The sequence below is a fragment of the Gekko japonicus genome, unplaced genomic scaffold, assembly GCF_001447785.1.
Source record: "Gekko japonicus isolate JY-2015 unplaced genomic scaffold, Gekko_japonicus_V1.1 scaffold539, whole genome shotgun sequence".
In the NCBI taxonomy this organism is placed as follows: domain Eukaryota; kingdom Metazoa; phylum Chordata; class Lepidosauria; order Squamata; family Gekkonidae; genus Gekko; species Gekko japonicus.
In genome coordinates this window covers 889,663-912,775 of record NW_015168667.1, presented here as the reverse complement: position 1 = coordinate 912,775, position 23,113 = coordinate 889,663, and the positions used below count along the sequence as shown (strand labels likewise).

The window sequence follows — 23,113 nt, the reverse complement described above, 5'->3', positions numbered from 1 at the left end:
AACTCCGCCTGTCTTCCGTATCTCTTGCGTGGCTAATGTTGCGTGTGACCGCAGCTGTGGAATAGCATCCAGGAAAGGAAAGGACTAGTGGTTTGGGACCTGTGCCACTAAACCTGGACTAATCAATAAATGCAGTGGGCAATAAAGCCACACTCAGTATATTTCTCTAATAATAAGTTCTGTATCCTGCAAATACCTTTGTCCGTGGTGCACATTTTATCCATCCACCTTGCTTCTTTTCAATATGGTAAGGCCCAATTTGCTGCTTTACTGTAATGCTTATGAGGAATTTCAGACAGCCTATATATTCCGTTTCTCCAACTGTTCACTAATGGTTTCTGTCTGTCGTTTCAGACAGAACTGTTTTAGTTCCCTGACGGAATATATTTACCCTTTCATACAGAAACGCTTTTGTCCCATTCGGGAAGCGTGGCTGAAGCATTTTTTTACTACAAACTGATTCCAACCAGTCTTTAATTCCTTCTACCGCTTCTGAAGTGCTATGGGTGCTGTGTAAAATGCCCCTGTAGCGCTTCCTGTGATGACAGTTCTTTTCGCGCCCTTTTTCTTCCCAGCCACGATTGTCCTTTTTTTTAATGTTCTATTGGGAGCGGCGTGCTATGGCGCCGCAGTAGTACTACAGTTCAGTGCCATAGCGACCCCATTGAGATCCCTGGACTCCATTTGAATACGCTGATGTTCGCTACTGCATCTCAACATGGATTTTAAAAGGTAATTTCGGGACAGACATTGTATTTGTCATGTCTGTTTAAAGATTAAATCACTGAAAATAGCCATAACACAAACATACCAGCACAGCATGAAAAAGGAGGAGGAGGAGCTTTACTAGTTTGGGCTTTGATGAATTAAAAAGCATCAGAATAGCCTGCTGCCTGGGTTTCAATGGTTTCAAGATTGTCCAGGCCCCCCCCCCCCGCACTTGAATTCTGTATCCAGTGAGCTCCTTGTTTCCAGGGGACAACAGTAGCGAATGTCAGTGTATCTAAGTAGAGTCCAGGCATCTCAATGGAGTCGCTATGGCACTGATTTGTAGTCCTGATTCAGCACCATAGTGCTCCAAATAGATTTTTTTTAAAAAACCCTGTCAGGGAGATTGTGCGTGTGGCAGGGAAATGACAGGAAAAGAAAGCAGCGCAGTTTGAAATGACAAACCGCTTCAGGGATGGCTCCTTACCGGAAGGGAAAGACTGTGTGAAACTGCTGTCCCTGTACCAGTTTAGTCCATGACGGTACAGTAACGGTTTTAAATGGGTAATGTGAAATTCCCCTATATTAATACTAGCAATGCCTTATAAACCTGACACTTCTCACCAAGTGAATTATCTAGTTATTCCCTTTCTTGAATCAGGTGATTAATCTCACAACTCCTTCCATAGACATTGGCAAATGAGATTTCTGATTAATAAATAATGAGAGGAAAGGATTGGAGAACTATTCTGCCTGATGATTCCTAAATTCTTGGTCATTACCTGCCAGTGGTCACCAGAGATTTGTAGGTTGACACTATCCTTTGAGTGATCTAAAGCCAGGGCTTTTTTTCTGGGGGAAGGTGCTAGGACGGAGTTTCGGATTCTCTTTGTCAAGATTCTTTTAAAAATGTTTAAAAGTTCATGAGTTTTCAGTATACAGATTGAAAACTTCATTTCCTTCTTGAGAGTTCTGGCACATCTTTTTTAAAAGGGGGGGGGGGACCCCTGTCTAAAGCTAAAGCCCTGTCTAAAGCCAAATTGACTTTTGGTGGAATATGTTTAGCAGGCTGCTGAAGCGTCCCGATGAAGATCACGACTCATCTACAGAAGCCCTGTTTATGGAAGTGTCCAACCAGCTTTGCAGCCAAGGTTTATCCTTTGCAGATGGTGTTTGACACAAACCAGGATTCAGTCCTAGAACTATTTTTCCCTCCCGTTTTCCCCCACCCCATTTTTTTTTTACAAGAAGTGAAAATCAAATCCAAAGTAACAGCCTGATGTATGTATTGTGAAGAATGGGGAAGGCTAGTATGATCTAAAGGCACATGGAAAAATTCACAAGACGGAAATCGCACTTGCATCTACACTACATAATAACTGCCAAAGGACACCACCTGGTGGAAAAACTGCTTTGAAAACTCATCTGCTTATTAGTTCAAAATATTAACATTCAGCTGTGTGCTGCTTTGGTTTTATTTCCCAGGTGGACTCCTTTGGTACAACAAATTCCTTGATAAAATGCAGTGATCTGTTATTGACAAGTCTTGGATAACTTCGTGTTTTCTTAAGGGCAACACATTCCAGAAAGGCATCTGTGTTTAGTCTGTTGTAAAAAAAGAAAACGTGGTGTAAGGTTGCGTGAGCTAGAGAAAGCCTCAACAGATGCATGAAGTGTGTCCTCTGTTGCTTCATGTATATACTCATTGACATAAAGGAATAACAAAATTCCTAGTAATACAATAGGTGTTATATTAGCTTAGATAAGCAAATACAGGAAGACATTACCGATATATAGCACTACTATTCTGAATTCTCACTGGCTTGTATCCTACCACACTGGTCAACAAAGTTTGAAGTCTTCCTCCAATTTAAGTGGCTCATTGAAGAGTAGAGTTCATTCTCCAGAAGAACATTCCTCAGTAAGCAGAAGGGAACCATTGGCTCCAACTCTTACTATTTAAGATGCGGCAAGACTTCTTTTCAAAAGTGATAGTAACAGTTATACATCTTTACATTATTTTGGTATATTTCCAGTTAATATATAGTAGTCGTAATTGAACAAATCTTTCCTTCCAATGTCACTAAGCAAAATATTCCCACTGATTTATTAGTTGGTTATTCAGGCCTTCTTGATTGATTAATGACATTTTTATTCCAAAACATATTTGAGATCTAGGTTAATTGTTTTTCTGTTTTCTCCTTTTTAATGAATGGCTGCTGTCCTGCTATGTTTTGCTATTCCATTTGTTTGTTTTCATCTGGTGACAGCTTTTACCTCTTTCATTTTTTTATGTACTGCTTTTACCAGTTTTTAATTGACCTGCTTGCTGCTGCTTCCAATGGGATTTGTTTTGGGGGGTTTAATGTATACCATGTGCATTTTTATATATTGTGAGAGGCACTGGATGCCTTTATGGACAGTCAGATATAGATGAAAATAAACCATGTGTACACATGTTATAGTAACGATTCCACTTTATGCTCTGCGTAAGACGGAACCACTGGTGATGATCAGAGGACATAGATTTCCATAAGAGAAAGTGATCATGAATAAATTTATTTAATCCTTACCAATGACCATTTTACACAGTGCATCACATTGAGCTATAACTCCCCAGTTTGTGTTGAAAGTACATCTGTTACATTGCATGTCTGTCTAAAATCTAAAAATGTTAGTAGTCACCCAAATGTGATTATCAGTAGTGTATCCGACATTCTGTCTCAGGCAAATGTGAATGTCTGAAAACTCCAATATACTAATAAAGGCTTATAATCACATGGTTAATGCCAACATTCTGTATTTTATTTTCATGAAACTCATTTAGATGGGTTAACTCTCATCAAGTTTCGTACATTTACTGTGACACGTATACACCTTTGAGGTGAAGAGAAAAGACTGTCCATTTTTGCCCCAGCAAGGAGCTCAGGGCAGCTGATACAAATACCTAGCTTTTGTCTTTACAATTGTGGAGTATGACTGGCCCAAGATACCCTAGCTTCATGACTGAATAGCGATTGGAACCAAGGCCCTAATCTAAAACTCCCAACCGCTGTACAGCACTGGGTCTCTAGTTCTGTTTGGTGATGGATGGTATTTGGTAGTTTATATGGTGCCTGGTGAACAGGTATTCTCAAAATGGGCCCAGAGAAGGGGAAATTAGCTTTAAAAGGGTTCCAGGAAGGAATAACACAAGACCTTGTAGCCTCTGTATATCAGGGTGAATCGTGGGCACCCCAAAAATAAAATTATGAAGAAAGAGAGTGAGAGAGAATGATTGTAAACACAAATTACTTTATTGTAAACAAAACAAAATACAAAGAATAAAAATGTAAAGAACCTACACTGGGCACCTAAGAACTGATTCCCACCTAAGAACTGATTCCCTAAGCAGTCACACACACAGCAGCAAGAGGGCATACTTATAAAAGGTAGAAGGGAGGAGATTGGGAAGTTTTAGGGAAGGAATGTCCAACCTTCAATCTGGGGCTTTAGGTTGATCCAGGGGTTGGCGTGGCTGAGGTCCAAAAAGCAGAGTATTGAGCAGGGAAAAGGAGCTGCAAGGGTATCCAGGCACTGGGAGAACCCGTCACACTTTCCACAGACTTGGGATGATCATTTTATGGTGAAGGGCCCCATGGGAACCCACTTTCTCAGGAACATGATTGGGCCAAGATAAGAAGACTGAATTTGACTGTTCAGTTTGAAGGTAACTGTTGTTAAAATCTGGTGGGAAGATTAGTCGGGAAATACCTGACATTAGAAGGTGGGATGACCATTGGAAAGTTTTAGCATACTGACAAAGAATCGGGTGTGAATGATGGATTTAAAGGTCCTTCTGATGGCTCATCTTGGGTGGATCAGATATTTGGCTGCCTTTATCAATGGCTGGGATGGATTAGTGATGTTTAAGGGTTGCCTGTCTATTAGGGGTGTGCGTTCGGATCTACCCAAGCCGAATATATACCTGAAAAATACCTTATCGGTATTTTTCAAGTATATTTTGGCATCCCAAATGTATTCGGGTTTCCTTGGGAAAACCAAAAAAGAACCCCGAAAAAATCCCGGATATATTTGGAAATTACTGGGTAGATCTGAAAACAACGGAGAGGCAGTAGCAGATTGCATGGAGCGCAATCTCCCGCTGGCAAAGTAGATCCTGGGGCTGGCTTCTCTTGTAGCCCAGTGTAAACCACGCTGCAGGAGAAAACAAGCCAGGCTCAGGATTGGTTTGGCTTTTCTTTTCTTTTTTTTAATGGTATTTTTCTTCTCAGGTCTATTGGACCTGGACAAATTCAGGATTTCTGAAAAATTCCAGCTCTGAATACCGTATTGATATTGGGATCCATAATTTTTTGGAAATCCGGAAACTTTTTCAGGTCCAATAGACCCGAACCGAAAAATACCAGTTTTTTAAAAACTGCACACCCCTACTGTCTATAGCTGGAAATTGTTCACATTGCCTTGATGAAGTATTCAAGGTAAAGGTAAAGGTTCCCTTGCTCGAAAGCCAGTCGAGTCCGACTCTAGGGTTGCGTTGCTCATCTCCGTTTCAAAGCCGAAGAGCCAGCACTGTCCGAAGACGTTTCCGTGGTCATGTGGCCAGCATGACTAAACACCAAGGCGCACGGAACGCTGTTACCTTCTCACCGAAGTGGTACCTATTTATCTACTTGCAATTTCTTGCTTTGGAACTGCTAGGTTGGCAGGAGCTGGAACTAGAGACGGGAGCTCACTCCGTCATGCGGCAACTTGGGTCTCGAACGAACCACCAACCTTCCACAGCCTGCAGTTCAGCGTCTTAACCACTTGAGCCACTGCAGCTCCTCTTGATGAGCATGCCTTAGAGCTGGGGAGACACTTCTGGGGTGTGTCAGGATACTGGGTAATGTTCTTAGAGTTGAAAGCTTTTTGTTCTTGAGTAGCATATGCCATGGAGTTGGGAGGATTGCACTTAATCAGTTTTTTAAAGTCCAGTATACCCGTCTTCAGATTTGTGAGATCTCATGTCACAAGGACTGTTACTCTTTAAAATGTCACAGGGCTTTGCCATTTCATGTTGCAATATTTTGTAACAGTTTTGCCTTCTGAATCTGCTGTTCAGAATTTCTCATTTTGTGTCCTTAATATGTAAAAGTTTTGTCTGGGTGGGTGCCCATTGGAACCACATTTAACAGCTGGATGTACCCAATGACTTCTCTTCTTTTATTTGATTTTTTTTTTTTTTTTACCATTTGGCTCCTAACGATTTGTATGTATTTAACAGATACTGCTTCAGAAAATACTTTCCACTGGCTTGCTTAAGCATGCTGCCTTCCAGATAAAATCACTCACTGTGTTTATTTCTTGTCTCCCTGTCTCTTTCCCACCTCCCTGCCCCACCCACTTTTACTAGGTCAGAGGCAACCCAGAACCTCAGATCACATGGTACAAAAATGGACATCTCATGACCAGAGGAGAGCGCTGGGAAATGGACCGCAGCGTTCGAGGGATTTTCAGTTTGGTGATCAAAGGAGTGCGGGAGGATGACTGCGGTCCATATACATGTGAGGCCACAAACGATGGTGGTGTTCGCCAAGTGACTGTGGAGTTAACTGTGGAAGGTACGAGTGATGACAGTCCAGTGCTGGGTATCGTTTGCCACTTGCTTCACCCAAAGAGGGAAAAAAAGGAAGGGAGAAGTAGATAAAACATTCTTTGGAAGGACAGCAGTATCAGTTTTTATGCAAATGATATAACTTGGTAGGAGCGTAAATGAAGCTCTGAGTGGTCCCTGATATTGCACCCGCCCGTGTGTTGGAATTTGTTTGGAGGGTGATAGAACTGGGTGATGCTGGATCACCACCTGAAGGTTGACGAGGGTTCAAAAAAGACACAGGACACAGGTCTGCAGAAAGCTGAGCTGACTGACTGAATTCTCTCACTCGCCAGCTGTATTTATTGAAAATCTCCTCACTCCGTCCCCCCTCCTCCTTTCTCCCTTACGTAAGGGAAAGTTACAAGCATTCAAGCATCCTTTTGGAGTGTTAACTCGTGCTCCCAGCACACACACACTTGGGTTTCCAGTTTCCAGCCAGGAGAAGTGCTTATTGGGTTTGCCACAGATAACCACTGTTCCTTCAACCACCCCTGCATCCCTAAGTACTTGAGCATGTGGTCTCCCCTTGTGTCTGCAGTGTAATGAATCTGCAGTTAACTATGCAAGTAATGCAGGCCCCCAGTGCACATTTTGTTTGTGAAGCCTTCATTTAGCTTAGGTAATAAGAATTTGCTTAGCACTTCAGAACGCCCAAAGGAGCACCTGCATTTATTTCTAACAACAGCCTCATGAATATATTTTTGTGGCTGCCCTGCTGCATTATGGAATAGTCTCCCGGAAAGGGTGAGGCAGGCAGAGGATTACAGATAGGGCCTCTGGCATATCTGTGTTAATTTTATGTTTCTATTCAGGGGGGGGGGGGTTGTAGAAAAAGCCCACCAGGAATCCATTAGCATAATAGGCCACACCCAACAGCAGAAACATAATAGGCCACACCCCTGACAGCACAGTTCATTGGCATATTGGGCCACACCCCCATGCCTTCCCTTTTCTTGCCCGGGCGCCCCACGGCTGCGGGGAGCCGGGGCAAGTCAGCCCTTGGAGGGAAGGGAAGGCAATTTAAACTGCCTTCCCCTGGCTTGCCCGGGCACCCCTTCCCTCTGTAGCCACGCACACAGAGGTTTTGGCTATAGTGGGTGTGGCCAACTCTGAAGCCAGCCGGAACCCCGTTCCTGTGCGTTCCTGCTCAAAAATAGCCCTGTTTCTAATAGATGATTATTTTGTATTGTATTGATTGTTGTTACCTGCCTTGAGTCCTGCCTGTAGTAGGAGAAAGGCAGGGCATATAAATCCTCTAAATGAATAATACGAGCCTATCAGGGGCAGATTAACCATTAAGCAGACTAAGCAGGTGCTTAGGGCACCAGGGCCAAAGGGGGCACCACGAAGTTGGGAAAAGCTTAGTTTGTACAGTATATTGTGTTATCATAGGAATAAATTTTTGCATTGCTGCAACCTGCATTGTATATCTGGTCAGACAGGTCAACAACTAAAATGGACTGGGTCAGTGTGGAAAGGAGGGGGGGGCACCAAGATTGGCCAGGGTTTAGGGCACCATTGAGCCTTAATCCACCCCGGAGCCTATTATTGCAGTCAGAGAGACTGATGTAGAGAAGTTTGACTAAGGCCTCCTAGTTTTCTCATGGCAGAAGCTGTATTCAAAGCAGACGGACATCCTGTTTCACTGCCCAAACTCTAAGCTGCTGTCCTTTTTTTGTTTACATAAGAAAGCATGATGATGTGCAGATACTTGATGTTTGTTCACGCTTTCTAGATTGGTTCTTTCCAGCTACTAACTTGTTCTGCAGAGAACTTTGTATTGACCCTCTAATCATGTTTACTTGTAAGTAAGGCTACACATGTCCAGTAGATGGTGCTAAACTTACAGTGTATATTGTAGACCAGGTGTTTATGGGTATAATATAAAGCAGACCTTCTGTCTTTGGATAGAAAACATTGGGGGAGGAGGAGATATAAATGCAGGTAGATGACTTAAATTCAAAATAGCTTTGCCTTCTAATGTCCTACTGAGAATGTGTAGGTATCTCAAAGGACACAGCAAGCATTCTCTTAAGCAGTGTTTCCTCTCCTATAATCTAATGAGCCCAATATTCTCTGGCTTCTCCATACTGTATAGTGGCAAACAGAGCTAAACGTAGACCTTGCATGCTGGTAAGCTAAAGGACAAGGGATCAAAGTGGAAGCAGTTTTTGGCTTCTTGTTATTATGGCTTTAAACAGGAATGAATGAAAAGATCAGGGAATTTTTGGGCAGGAACGCACAGGAACGGAGTTCCGGCTGGCTCCTGAGTTGGCCACGCCCCGCAGGAATTCATTAGAATAATAGGCCACACCCAACAGCAGGAACTCATTAGGATTGGCTACATTAGGGGTGTGTGGCCTAACATGCAAAGGAGTTCCTGCTACAAAAAAGGCCCTGGGTTTTGACAACAAACAAGGTAAACAGAATAACAAGCAAAAGGTGGGTGTGGCTGGATAACCACACTTCTGGTAACATGGGGGTGCGGCCTAATGTGCTAATGAGCTGTGCTGTCAGGGGTGTGGCCCAATATGCTAATGAGGTCCTGCTGTTGGGTGTGGCCTATTATGCTAATGAGTTCCTGCTGGGCTTTTTCTACAAAAAGAACCCTGGAAAGATGAACTTTTTTATTTTGTAAGTACAAAACCGAAGGCATGCATTTTGCCTCTCTGCTCATTGAAGTTTGAAGCCTTCCTTCAATTTCTTCTGCGGAAAGAGCCACTAAAATTGGAGGAATGCTCCATAGGCTAGAGGAAGGCTACAGGTAGGGTACATGCCAGGAGCCTTGTTGTTTTGATCGGTTGAAAGTATTGTTTTGATAGGTTTTATAACTAGCTTTCTATTTTCTGTGTACAGAAACTGTTTTGAAGAAGTACAGCCTGCCTCTTGCTGCCAAGAGTTCTGGGTGAGAATTCTAATGTTTTCCACATTTGTAGTATATAAATATACCAATAGCTTTTTGGAATATGGCCAGCTCTTGAAATCACCCTTTCCCCATAAAAATAACAAACACCCAGTGGTATTGTTTGCTATCTTAAAAGCATTCTTTTCCATAATGTCTGATTCAAGGTTTAAAGTACATTTTACTTGCCTCTTAAAGGTAAAGGTTTCCCTTGCTCGAAAGCCAGTCGAATCCGACTCTAGGGTTGCGGTGCTCATCTCCGTTTCAAAGCCGAAGAGCCAGCGCTGTCCGAAGACGTTTCCGTGGTCATGTGGCCGGCATGACTAAACACCAAGGCGCACGGAACGCTGTTACCTTCCCACCGAAGTGGTACCTATTTATCTACTTGCAATTTCTTGCTTTCGAACTGCTTGGTTGGCAGGAGCTGGAGCTAGAGATGGGAGCTCACTCCATCATGTGGCACCCAGGTCTCGAACTGCTGAACTACTGACCTTCCACAGCCTGCAGTTCAGCGTCTTAACCACTAAACTACAGAGTTTGTCTTTCCCACTCACCTTTCCAGTGTGCTAGTCTTATACCCACTCCCATTTCAGTAGGAATTATTGGTTATATGATGAGTCAGTTCAATTTTTTTTAAAAAAAGAATCAAATCAAAGGGGGCCCAAATAATTTTTCTGGTTTTTTATTATTTCTGAGGCCTTCAATGTTTTTTTACCTGCATACCTGCATCTTCATCCTGACCTTACTTTATTCAGAATGATCAAGTTACCCTAGTATAGTAGTTTTGTAGTACTGTGACTGGTCCTTGAGCTGAGGTGCATATGGTTTCTCACCTCTTAGTGTCCTGAAATGTTGCAGAAGCAGAAACAGATGTCCACAACTTGTTTGTTTCTGGGTAAGCTATTGTATGAAATGCACATGGCTCCCAGTTGTCTTGGTTTGCCTGATATCCCCAGCTTGAAGTTCATCACCATTGGTCATCTCCTGTTAGTGCCTGGCTGGATTCCTACACTGCTCCAGTATGCCTGCTGTTGTGAAGTGGACATTGCCCAACATAAGCTTGCATGGATTGAACCCTACAACAGTATTGCCTCATATTTCAGGCTTTTTGTGACTGAAAGTAGCTCATTCTTTGAATGTCATCAGTATGAGCAGAGCTGGGCCAGCACTGATCTATTTACTTAAAACATTCCTATGCTGTCTTTATACCCAATTCAAGGTCTCTAAGGTGGCAAACACTAAAGAGTATTTAAAATACAAATATATATTGCCTTGGTGTTTAGTCATGCCGGCCACATGACCACAGAAATGTCTTCGGACAGCGCTTGCTTTTCAACTTTGAAACAGAGATGAGCACCGTAACTCTAGAGTCGGATTTGACTGGCTTTTGAGCAAGGGAAACTTTACCTTTTTAAAACATACATACATACATACACACACACACACACACTCACACACACACACACACACGTATGTATGTATATATATATATGTGTGTGTGTGTGTGTGTGTGTGTATATATATATATAATATTTAAAAATATTAAGACATATATACACATAAAAACACACAAAGAAGGAGGAGAGCTAATAAGCCAAACAAAATAAAAGTCTTTACCCGCTGGTGGAAGACAACAATAAAGGGAGACAAATGAAGCTCCCTGGCGAGCGAGCTCCAAAGTTTTGGTGCCACAACTGAGAAGGCCCTTTCTTGGGTTGCCATCCGTCCAGCCTCAGACGGTGGGGGGCACATGAAACAGGGCCCCTGAAGGTGACTGGAGTGATTGGGTAAGTTCATATGGAAGTAGGTGGTCCTTCAGATATGCTGGCCCCGAGGCGTATAGGCCTTTAAATGTCAATAATAACACCGTGAGGGCCCAGAAGCAAATTGGGAGCCAATGTAAATGGTACCAGGGGTCATCTCGTAGAAAAAGAGGTGCAGGAGCTCATTAGCATAACTCATTAGCATAACTTATTTGCATATGCCACACCCCCTGACATCACCGGAAGTGTGTAAGAAGGCAACACCCACTGCAACTTACCTGGCTGCTTCTTGCTCCTTGTGGCCTGGGGCTGCTGGGAGCAGGGGGCAGGGCTTGTTGCATGTGCCCACCCCCCGGGCTCTTTACTGCCGGAGCTCCGCTCCTGTGCGCTCCTGCAGCAAATGACCCCTGGATGGAACAAAACTGAAGTGATACGGTCCCTATGGCCCACTCCAATCAGTGTTCCGGCTGCATTATTCTGTACCAACTGTAGCTTCCAAACAGTCACCAGCCCTGGCTACTGCTGCCACCTGTTTATCCAACAGGAGGGCCCAGGTCCATCAGCACCCCAGCTATGAACTTGCTCCCTTAGGGAGTGCAGCCCCATCCAGAATAGGAAGTATCCCAGTTTCTGGGTTAGACCTTCTCCCTACCAGTAACACCTCTGTTTTGTCTGGATTAAGTTTCAGCTTGTTATCCCTCAGTCATCCCAAAACTGTCGCTGGGCCACCTGGCCAGAGCCCTGAGCAGCATTCCTCTAGCACTGCATCCTGAAACCAACCCTCCAGGCAAGACTGAAAGTATCACAAAACATTGCCTCCTGGTCCAAACCCCAGAAAGTGGTCCAGAAGGATACTGTTGAAAGCTGCTGAGAGGTCAAGGAGAATTTACAAGGTTGCACTCCCTAGTGCATCTCCTGGCACAAGTCATTCAATGAGGACCAAGGCTGTTTCAGACCCATAACCAGCCCTGAAGCTATCTACATCATTAAGGAATCCCTGAATATTGCAAAAAGTTATTTAAAGCTGTTAGTTTATCGTGTATACAGCAGCACTTTCAGACTTGGAAATAGATTGGCCTGTTTTGAATGTTCCTGGTCCAGATATTCTAAATTCTTAGAGATGAGAGGAAAGGAAAGGAGATGTGCTTAAAACATAATGGTTGAAAAACCAGCCCCAGTCCCCAATCTCATCTACTCTACTCCTGTAATCCCTAAATTTACCATGTGATTTTTTTAAAAAAGTAATGTCTCATGATTCTTAAGTGGTTTGGAGTAAGTAGTAGCAAGTTGGTTGTATCAGCTGGCAAGCAGATGCTTCTTAGCCTTCTCAATATGCTAGAAATTGATTCCTAAATATAAAATGCTAGGGTTCGGCTGACGGTGTAATCTATTGGTAACAGGGATAGACAAAAGGCCGCATCCACTAAGCCAATTATTAATGTAAGCCTATCCAGTGTCCATCTATCCTATATAGATACTGGGTATGTTGTTATGAGTTCATGTATCTTCTGTAATGATTTGTTTTAAAAAAGGTTAATAAAATTAAATATATATATATAAAATGCTAGGCAAGCTGCAGAATAACAGATTCATGACTGAAATGTTGTAATCACAATAGAAATACCCTGTATCTCTCCACCATAACCTGTCATGTGATCTGTTTGTGGCTGTATAAACTAAATTTATGCAAGAGGTGTACCCATAAATTGGGTTGTGTTGAATATTTCCAGCATGATTCTGAGTGCAAGAGGAGTGGCCCATCTCTGCTCTAGCTGAATTTGTTTTATTAAACGTTTGTGCCAATTTTGCCTTATATAGAACATTTACTGAAAAGAGCAACATCCAAAAGAAGAATATTGGAAGTGGAAGAATCTCATTTATTGTTGCAGATGCATGGATTATATCCTAATTTTTCTTCTTTCATTTCAAGTGACCTGTTAAAATGGGTAGAATCTGAATACTAAAAACTAATTGTGATAAGTTTTTATATGAAATCAACTGAGCAACTGTCTCATACATTTTCAAAACAAATTCTAAATTTTCTACAGAGTAGTTTGTATATACAGGTCCGCATGGTTATAAGAGAGAAATCAGGTAGTTGATCCATAGTGTCGTGGAATAATTTGGGGGAAATTGGCCAATAAATAAATAAATTGCTCTAATTTAAGCTGTTTGGTGCTACGTATGATCCACCAGAGCTGTGAAAGAGCATGCTTGCGTGTTTGTGCTGTGTGCATTTTGAATGAAGGTATGTAGCAAAACGGTATTCAATTCTCGAGAAACCTGTGGCAGTGATCTTCATATGCACATCTTCACTGCATCCCCTCAATCAGGGAGCATCCAACAATATGCTGTGAAAATATATTATGATAATTTTACAGCGTTTTGTCCTACTAGCATAATTTGTTTTTGTCGTATTTGCATGTGGAAACAAATAACAAAATACATGTATGTTGTGGCAGGTCTGACTAGAACTCTTGTGTAAAATTTGAAATACTCTGGAACGGAGGCTGGGAAAACACTGGGTCAGGGCTTTCTCATATTTTCAAAAAAATGTGTTCCAAATATTACACCTGTGCACCCTTCAGACTTGTATTCATTACATCTCAGCACCAGTGTTCCCTCTAAGATGAGTTATTGTGAGCTAGCTCCAGGGCTAGGGGAACTCATTAGCATAACTCATTAGCATATGCCACACCCCCTGACATCACCGGAAGTGTGTCATAAGGCCACACCCCCTGACATCACCGGAAGTGTGTCATAAGGCCACACACCCCGCCCCCAACGGTCCCGGCCGGCGGGAGTGCAAGGAAGCCCCGCGAAGGCCCTCCCTGGCCCCAGGCAGGCAGGGGTGGGGAGAGGCAGGGAGGAAGCAACTTACCCTCCCTCTTCTCCTGCCTCCTCCTGGCTGAATGAGGGCCGGAAGCGGGGCGGCCGGAAGCAGGGGGCGGGGCTTCGTCATGTGCCCCGCCCCTCTGCACCTCACCAGGGGGAACTGTGTTCCCCCGCGTTCCGCCCCGAAATGACCTCTGGCTAGCTCACAGTTTTTTAGCCTCCGGCTCACACATTTTTATCTTAGCTCAGGAAGGGATGGCTCCAAAGCAAACTGATTTATGCAGCAGCCACATCGCTCACACAACTTTAATTCCAGTGGCTCACAAAGTAGAATTTTTGCTCACAAGACTCCACAGCTTAGAGGGAACATTGCTTAGCAGCCTGGTACAAACATGCAAGGATAAGTTCAAAGCGGAGCACTGTATTGTTTACCACCTTGTCTGTTTCAGTTACATGAAAACACTTGCAAAGTGAAGCATGGTTCAGGTGGTGATGCTATTTAAAAATGTATAATATGATCAAGCACTGGCAATGCTTGTTTCCTGTCTAGTGGCAGACTTTCAGTTCCACCTGTGGAGCAACGGCCAAGCATCTGGAGTGAATGTCCACCCAAATTTGCTACAAAACCCAATCGCGTCATTGTACGAGAGGGACAGACTGGTAAATTCTCCTGTAAGATAACAGGGCGGCCTCCGCCTCAAGTCACTTGGTCCAAGGTATGGTTGCCTATTCTCCCTTTTCTCTGCTAAAGCAAATGACATTGAAGGTTTCTCTATGCTTTACATTGGAACATTGGCATTATTAATATAGTTAATGGTGAGATGTTTTATAGCCATTCAATGAAAAATTATCTAATTAAGGTAATCCAAAGACATGTTAGATTTAGGATGGTGGTAGATTGTGGGTCCATATCTTGCATATGGACCAAAAATTTGGAACTGACACATGCAATAAATCCTAACCACCTTAACTCTAGGAAACCATAGCTAGGCCACATGCCAAAATGGAATAGATGCTCAGAAAACTGAAGACTCAGATGTGCCTGAATTGGCTAGGAAAGATGGATGTTTTGTGACATCTGGCTGGAGTATCTGCATCCAAACCGAAAGGTCTGAGCAAAAAACAAATGACCTCAAATGACCTTCTTCACCCAAAGAGTGATTAACACTTGGAATTCACTGCCACAGGAAGTGGTGGCGGCTACAAGCATGGACGGCTTCAAAAGGGAATTAGATAAGCATATGGAGCAGAGGTCCATCAGTGGCTATTAGCCACAAGGTATAGATAGGGGCTCTGGGGCAAGTGATGCTCTGTCATCTTGGTGCTTGGGGGGGTCAACAGTGGGAGGGCTTCTAATGTCCTGGCCCCACTGGTGGACCTCCTGATGGCACTGGTATTTCTGGCCACTGTGTGATACAGAGTGTTGGACTGGATTGGCCTTTGGCCTGATCCAACATTGGCATCTCTTATGTTCTTATGTTCTAAGACTGAAAATAACAGTCCCAGCTGCCACAGGACCCTGCTTGTCCTGTCTTGTTCAACACGCCGAAAGAGTATGGTTTTGTTCCATGGGTGGTGATTCACGTAATTCCAAGTACATCCTCTTTATTGGGAAGGAAGGCTGGATGAAAGCATTCCATAGTGTGAGAACCTTTAATACTATGTATACTGATTTTGTACTTAAACCCAGTTCTGTGGCATAATCTTGCTTAATTTATATCATTCATGCCTGAAGAGTTTGCTTTGTCATGTAATTCAGAAAATTTTTTTGCAAGTGACATGGTTCTTAGGAACAGATGAATGGTGAGCAGCAGGGTTATTTTTGGGCAGGAACGCACAGGAACGGAGTTCCGGCTGGCTCCTGAGTTGGCCACACCCAGCAGGAATATATTAGCATAATAGGCAACACCAAACAGCAGAAACTCATTAGGATTGGCTACATTCGGGGTGTGTGGCCTAACATGCAAAGGAGTTCCTGCTCCAAAAAAAGCCCTGGGTTTTGACAACAAACAAGGGAAACAGAGTAAGAAGTAAAAGGTGGGTGTGGCTGGATGACCACACTTCTGGTAACACAGGAGTGTGGCCTCATATGCTAATGAGCTGTGCTGTCAGGGGTGTGGCCTAATATGCTAATGAGTTTCCGCTTTGGGGTGTGGCCAGTTATGCTAATGAGTTCCTGCTGGGCTTATTCTACAAAAAAAGCCCTGGTGAGCAGAATACAAGGTCTTAAGTAACTTAAACAGTTCCTAAAAGTGACTTAAGGATACAGGATGATAGATTTATCAGAATATTGCTTTATGCCAAGGTAACTTGACATACCCATATTCTGAGTACATCTTACTAGACTGAATTATAGAAAGCAGACAAAATAGTTAAGAGAGTAATATGTTAATTTGTTAGAAACTGCTGGGATTTTTAAAAAAAATATATAATTTTTTTTCATGCTTTGTGCAGGGTGATATTCAGGTGCAGCAAAACGATCGTTTCAACCTGTTTGAGAAAGGAGGCATCCAGTTTTTGGAGATGCAGAAGGTTCAGCTGGCTGACGCTGGAATTTACACTTGCACTGTGATGAATAGTGCTGGGAAGGCTTCTGTGTCGGCAGAGCTGATGGTTCAAGGTATGGTTTAAACAGACTAGAAGAGAAAGAACGCAGGCATGCCAGTGAGAAGTTTTCCAAGAGCTGAGCCAATTCTTCCCCATCAGTCCTCTTCCCCCCTCCCTCGTTTGCTTTCCTCTGAATGGTATTTCCAAAGTAGATCCATGAGCACAATTCAACTTTTTTTTTTAAAAGTCGCATTTTAATCTAGTGGAAATATCTGGCCAAAGTCTCCAGAGGCTTTTCTTGTTATTTTAGTTCTCTTGGATCTTAATCTTGTTTTTTTTTAAATCCTGCAGACATTTACTTTTAACATCTGTGGAAATTATGCATTTGTGATTTTGAATATAATTTTAGCTCAATAGGTGGATTTCTCCCTCACCTACACTTCCAGAAAAGCAGAAAGGTGTGTTGTTTTCAGAAACGTTTTTTTAACTTTCCTCAGTTCTTTGGACAAAAAGGCAATAGATCCTTGGCTACATAAACTGCATCACTGTATAATGGCAATTTACTTATTTTATTTATGTAGCTATCTAGCTTATATCATGCTCTTACTAAATGGAGCCCAGGGTAGTATGCACGGGATTTTCTATTTGTCATGTGGCTAAATGGGGCCAAAATCCCCTAATTAGCTCAGTGGCTAAATGGGGACTTGGGGACAGATACCTGCAGTCCAAATCCACTATTCTTTTCCCTGCCACAGTGGCCATTATCTGTTTCTCCACTCTGAATTTTAAATGCTGGTTGGGTTCCCACTTAGGAGTTTGTTGTCTCTCGAAGTCTTTTGGGCCAAGGGCTTTCAGTACCAAGGAGCATTCTATATTTAGCTTACTTGTCTCCATCAATTCATTTTACAGCTCCAAGAACTCATTTGTAATTGTTTTCATTACCCAGCAAAATCAGATAATTGAGAGTGCTGTGAAGTGTTATGCAATTGGAATTACTGTTATTTTTAAGCAAACCGTGTGGACTTCTTGTACAGATAAATGTCTTCCAAGAGACACCCACCCACACGCTTATTTTTCCACAGGGAAGGAGAGCAAAGGGGCCTCTTAAGTTGATAGGGTCATGTAATAACGCTTCATTTGTAAAGGCAGCTGAGGTTTTCGAAATCCCTCTTGTGTCTTATCTGATCTTTCTGTTAAGATGCAGCTTGTTTTACTTCTTCGGACAGTAACCCTTTTCAATAGCAAATGACTTTTTCCCTGAGAGAATGTCCATGCATGGAACTGTGATTTTATCCTTTCCCCCCAGTGCAGCCTCCAAAAAAAACACATTTGGGGATCAGGACAGGTTACGTTTATTGTGTGATATATGGCAATTCAGCAAGTGGGAAGAGGGGGAAAGTTAATGGAAACTGGGAAGCTGTCTGATGCTAGTAGAAATATCTTCTGCGATGTACTGCTGGATTACGTTCATTATCTCTCACCAGGCTAGGGTGGTCTTATTGCTATTGAAGAGTAAACATTATTTTGCATTGTACTTTGTTAAACATAAGAACATAAGAGAAGCCAGTGTTGGATCAGGCCAAAGGCCCATCCAGTCCAACACTCTGTCACACAGTGGTCAAAAATATCAGGTGCCATCAGGAGGTCCACCAGTGGGGCCAGGACACTAGAAGCCCTCCCACTGTTGACCCCCCCCCCCCCAAGCACCAAGAATACAGAGCATCACTTGCCCAAGACTGAGAGCTCCTATCTATACCTTGTGGCTAATAGCCACTCATGGACTTCTGCTCTGTATGTTTACCCAATTCCCTCTTGAAGCTGCTCATGCTTGTAGTCGTCACCACCCTGTGGCAGTGAATTCCATGTGTTAAATCACCCTTTGGTTGAAGAAGTTCTTCCTTTTATCTGTTCTAAACCGACTGCTCAGCAATTTAATTACGTGTCCACAAGTTCTTGTATTGTGAGAAAGGGGAAAAAGTACTTCTTTCTCTACCTCCTCTATCCCATGCATAATCTTGTAAACCTCAATCATGTCACCCCTCAGTCGTCGTTTCTCCAAGCTAAAGATCCCCAAGCACTTTAAGCTTTCTTCATAGGGAAAGTGTTCCAACCCTTTTATCATTCTCATTGCCCTTTTCTGCACTTTTTCCAATGCTATAATATCCTTTATATATATATTGCTTTATTACTACAAACACTACAAAAGGAAGTGGAAATAAGGGGTACTAGAACACTAATCAGTAACACATAAAGATAAAGCAAGGATCATCATATCTACAAAGTTCTTGATAGTCGTTCCTACCATTATCGATATAAAAAAGAAATGAGGGGGGGGGGAAGATTAGTAAATCTAAATCAAGCCCATTTAGCCAAATTGAGTACATCATAGTTTCAAATACAAAATAACCTTTCAGAGTTTCATTACATTGCATTAATTATCTCCTGTGTTTGTTCTTATCGTTATCTCAGTTGGACTTTAAGGATTTTAGGAGCTGCTTCTCCTTTTTTGGAGTCATAACCTTCAGACGAGCTGTCAGGAATAGATATGCTGTCTTCAGACTCATGATCGCTCTTTTCTGCTAGTATACTGTCCTCTGTTTTTCCTTTGTCCTTAGATGCTGTTTGCTGCTGTTCCAAGAATTTTTTTGTTTTTTTGGCAGAGTCAATCTTCTCTTTTTTACCATTATAGTTGAAAATAAGGCCTTCTGGAAATGTCCACCTGAAGGGAATGGAATGGTTATGTAAAAAGGAGGTTAGGTTTTTATATTGCCGTCTCCTCTTTCGTATCTCAAATGGAATATCCTTTAAGATCTTCGCTTCTCTGCCTTTGATTTTCAGGGATTTCCCAGTAGTTGCTTTCAAGATAGCATCTCTAGTAGACCTTTTGGAGAATTTAACAAATATTTCACCAGGCAGTTTGTTTTTCTTGATAAAATCTGGATGGGTTTGATAAACCATGTTCATATCGCTTTGTAGAGAATCTGCTTTAAGGTCTGCCACTGGTGCCAATGCTTCGCTTCATAACGCCTTTAAATTCTCCCCTTTCTGTTCTGGGATACCTTGAAATTGCAGGACATATAATGATTTCTCCATTTGAAGCTGTAACAGTTGCTCTTTATCCGAGATCCGCTCTTTTCCCACTACCTCCAGTCTCTGTTTAATGGAATTTACCTAGGTATCAACTTGTTTCACTGCTTTATCGATTTCATCTGCCCTTTTAACTGTAGCCACCAATTGTTTCTGGAAACAGTCAAGCTTACTATTGATATTAGTCATCTGGTCCAATAGAGGGTGCAACGCTGTAGCCATCATGTTTGGGAAGTCAGCAACTGCTTATGGTTTAAGAACTGACGTCACTGAGCTGGCAGTTCCTGGAGAAGGTATTTTTTAAAGCGCCATTTTTCTCCTCTCATCGACATTGTTTACTCAAGGTACAGTCTGATTAAACAATCTGAAAGACCATTTGTTTTATTTCACTTTAAACTATTTTGCACCCTGTTCGGCTAGCTTGATGATTTTCTAGTTGGAACCATCACTTGCCACCTAGCTGTCACTTAAGAACCGCTACTTTTCTTTGGGTGGGGGCTCCCTAACTCCCTGTCTCTCTCTAAATCTGCTAGGAGCTTTGGATCAGTTTCTCTGCTTCACCGCTTGTTTAGCATACGGGGATTTGCAAAGACTCACAGTTCATTCGGGAATTTTTTCAGGGAGTAGAAAGGACAACGTGTCGCTGGATCACTTGCCTGCATCGTCCAGCATGTGTCTCTATTTTCTCCATATTGGTCTTGTGGTGACAGGACCTATTGGGGTAAAGAGGAGCCTCAATTCCTCAGCCGTCGCCTTGGAAGAGGCACCTCCCACACCCCAGGCTAAGAGAGCCCTACAAGGTCTCTAGGGGGGCTCGGAACCATCTGAGTCCGCTCCCATCCGCTGCGATTTCGGGGTGCTCACATCGGAGCTCGATAGAGCGTACCTGTCCAGTGAGTTGCCAAAACTTGAATACTATTATATCCTTTTTGAAGTGTGGTGACCAGAATTGTAAACAGTATTCCAAATGAGGTCCCACCATCGATTTATACAGGGGCATTATGATACTGGCATATCGTTGGCCTTTTTTATTGCAGTCGCACACTGTCTCGACATTTTAATTGAGTTATCTACTACAACTCCAAGTTCTCTCTCTTGATCAGTCTCTGCCACTTCAGATCCCATCAATGTGTATTTATAGTTAGGATTTTCGGCCCCAATGTGCATCACTTTGCACTTGGCCACATTGAACCCCATTTGCCACATTGACGCCCACTCGCCCATCCTCGACAGATCCCTTTGGAGTGCCTCACAATCCTCCCTGGTTTTCACCACCCTGAACAATTTAGTGTCATCTGCAAATTTAGCCACTTCGCTGCTTACTCCCAAGTCCAAATCATTAATGAACAAGTTAAAAAGCATCGGACCCAATACTGAACCCTGCGGTACCCCACTGCTTACCCCCCTCCACTGCGAAAATTGCCCATTTATACTCACTCTCTGTATCCTATTAATTAGCCAGTTTTTGATCCACAAGAGGACTTGTCCTTTTATCTCATGACTATTGAGCTTACTTAGGAGACTTCGATGAGGAACTTTATCAAAAGCTTTCTGGAAGTCAAGGTAAACAACATCTATTAGGTCCCCCTTGTCCACATGTTTGTTCACTCCCTCAAAGAACACTAACAGGTTCTTTGTTTTTGGATATGGGGTGCCCAAAGAAAGTTTTTTTTTCTGTAGTGCAAGCTCTATAAGAATGTAAGTGCAAAGGAGAATACCTAATTTTAACAGTTATGGAGAAGAGGATTTCAATAGGTGTGGCTTGTCATGCATTTGTGACTTTTACAACACTAAAGGTACAGGAACCATCTCTCTCTCTGCTTCTGAATGGCCTAGTCATACAACCAGTCTCCAATGAATTTTGTAGATCTCCCCCCCCCACGCCCCCAAGTTTAACTATAGCTTAGTCAAGGCTTAATTAATTCCATGGCTCGGCCTGAGAAAAGATTTGCCTCGAACTAAGAAGTGAGATGGAACTTAGAAACTTCTGTCATTCCTCTCTGTGTGTACTCAAAACTTGCTGTGTAATGCATGGAGTGTAAGATAAATGTCTTGGTCACTCATTGATACCAAAAGGCTAGACTGTGCAAGACTATGCAAATATGCTTCTGGATCTCAAGCACAAGTGGTTCCAAATGTTTGGTTGTTGTGTGGTTGTTGTGCAGCTCCTTGTGCTTGAGGAGTTGGAGAGGGGCTGTGGCTCAGTGGCAGAGTATGTGCTGGGCATGCAGAAGGTCCCAGGTTCAATCCCTGGCATCTCTAGTTTAAAAAGATCAGGTAACAAATGATGTAAAAGACATCAGCCTGGGGCTCTGGAGAGCTTCTGCCATTTTAAGTAGACAATACTGACCTTGGTGGACCAGTGGTCTGATGTAAGGGGGTTCCATGTGTCCATGTGTGTTCAACATCCCCTAAACACTCATCCTCTGTGTAATTTCTAACAACAAAGCCTTTATTACAGTCATAGACCAGTATAATAGATAACAAATAAGTACAGATAAGGAAGCAATAAAATTCTAAAATATTATAGGATCTAAAATTATAAATAAGAGCTAAAAAATTTAAAATACATTAGATTTAGGCCTATCTGTACTTTATTTCTTTCCTAGTTTGGTATGCCAACCAACCAAATTTGGCAACCATCCTAGTCAGCTTTTGGTTATCCCCTGCCAACATAGTTGACAAAAGTATGCTTCTATTACGACCTGGAAAGGAGTTAATTATAGGCTTGATCAAAACTTCCCTAATATTTTGATATAAAATACAGTCAAAAATTACATGTTCCAATGTTTCGTCAGTTCCCAAGCCACATATACAACTTTTCCTCTGTGATATAGTATATCTGGCCTCCATTATGGCTGAGGGTAAGGCGTTGTATCTTAATAGGGTAAAAATTCTTCTATGGTTGCAAATATCTAAATATTTGATGTAAGATCTCAAAGTTATCTTGTTAAGTGTACTTACATCAATTACAGGACTCCTAATCCTGCTCACATCCATCTGTCGTTCAACATCTAATATTCTTTGTTTTAGAACTGATCTAGCCTGCTCATGTCCCAAAGACAGAATAAATTGTTTTGAAAAACCATAACAGACCAGTTTATCTTCTATCTGTTTCCGCCATAAAGGAACAAAGTTGTCTTGCATCATAGTATGGGAAAGGCCAGTGGATAAGAAAATCAGTTTTAACCAATAATGAAATGCAGCAATCCACAATCTTGCCTCCACCGTGACCAGGCCAGCCTCTAAGCGGATTGCAGCGTTTGAAACACTTGGTGGAACTTGAAAAATAGCTCTTAAAAATTTCGATTGCATTCTTTCAAGTAAGGTCAAATTTGCCAGGAGGGACAAAGGAGCTCCATATAATAATTGGGGTAAAACTTTTATAGTAAATAACTTAATGGCAGCTTCTAAGTTGCGACCTCCTTTGGACCAAAAGAACTTCTGAATAGCTCCAGCACTTTTCTTCGCATTGGCTGACAGGTAATCAACATGGCCTTTCATATGACCAGACGACTGAAATATAACTCCAAGATATCTATAACAGCGAACTTGCTCAATTGGACGAGAATCAATGACCCAGTTAAACACCCTAGGCTTGTTGGCAAAAGCCATTATTTTAGAATTCGTGTA

At 42.4% G+C, this 23,113-nt stretch overlaps 1 protein-coding gene across 1 annotated transcript in view; it reads left to right on the top strand.

The window, feature by feature from the left end:
* Window positions 1-23,113, top strand: part of MYLK (myosin light chain kinase) — a 271,468-nt gene that overhangs the window by 26,635 nt on the left and 221,720 nt on the right. Inside the window, exons 2-5 of the mRNA XM_015415311.1 lie at window positions 6,104-6,311; window positions 9,203-9,251; window positions 14,397-14,562; window positions 16,301-16,466. Of these exons, the coding sequence (XP_015270797.1) occupies window positions 6,104-6,311; window positions 9,203-9,251; window positions 14,397-14,562; window positions 16,301-16,466 (589 nt within the window). The remainder of the gene's footprint in view (window positions 1-6,103; window positions 6,312-9,202; window positions 9,252-14,396; window positions 14,563-16,300; window positions 16,467-23,113) is intronic.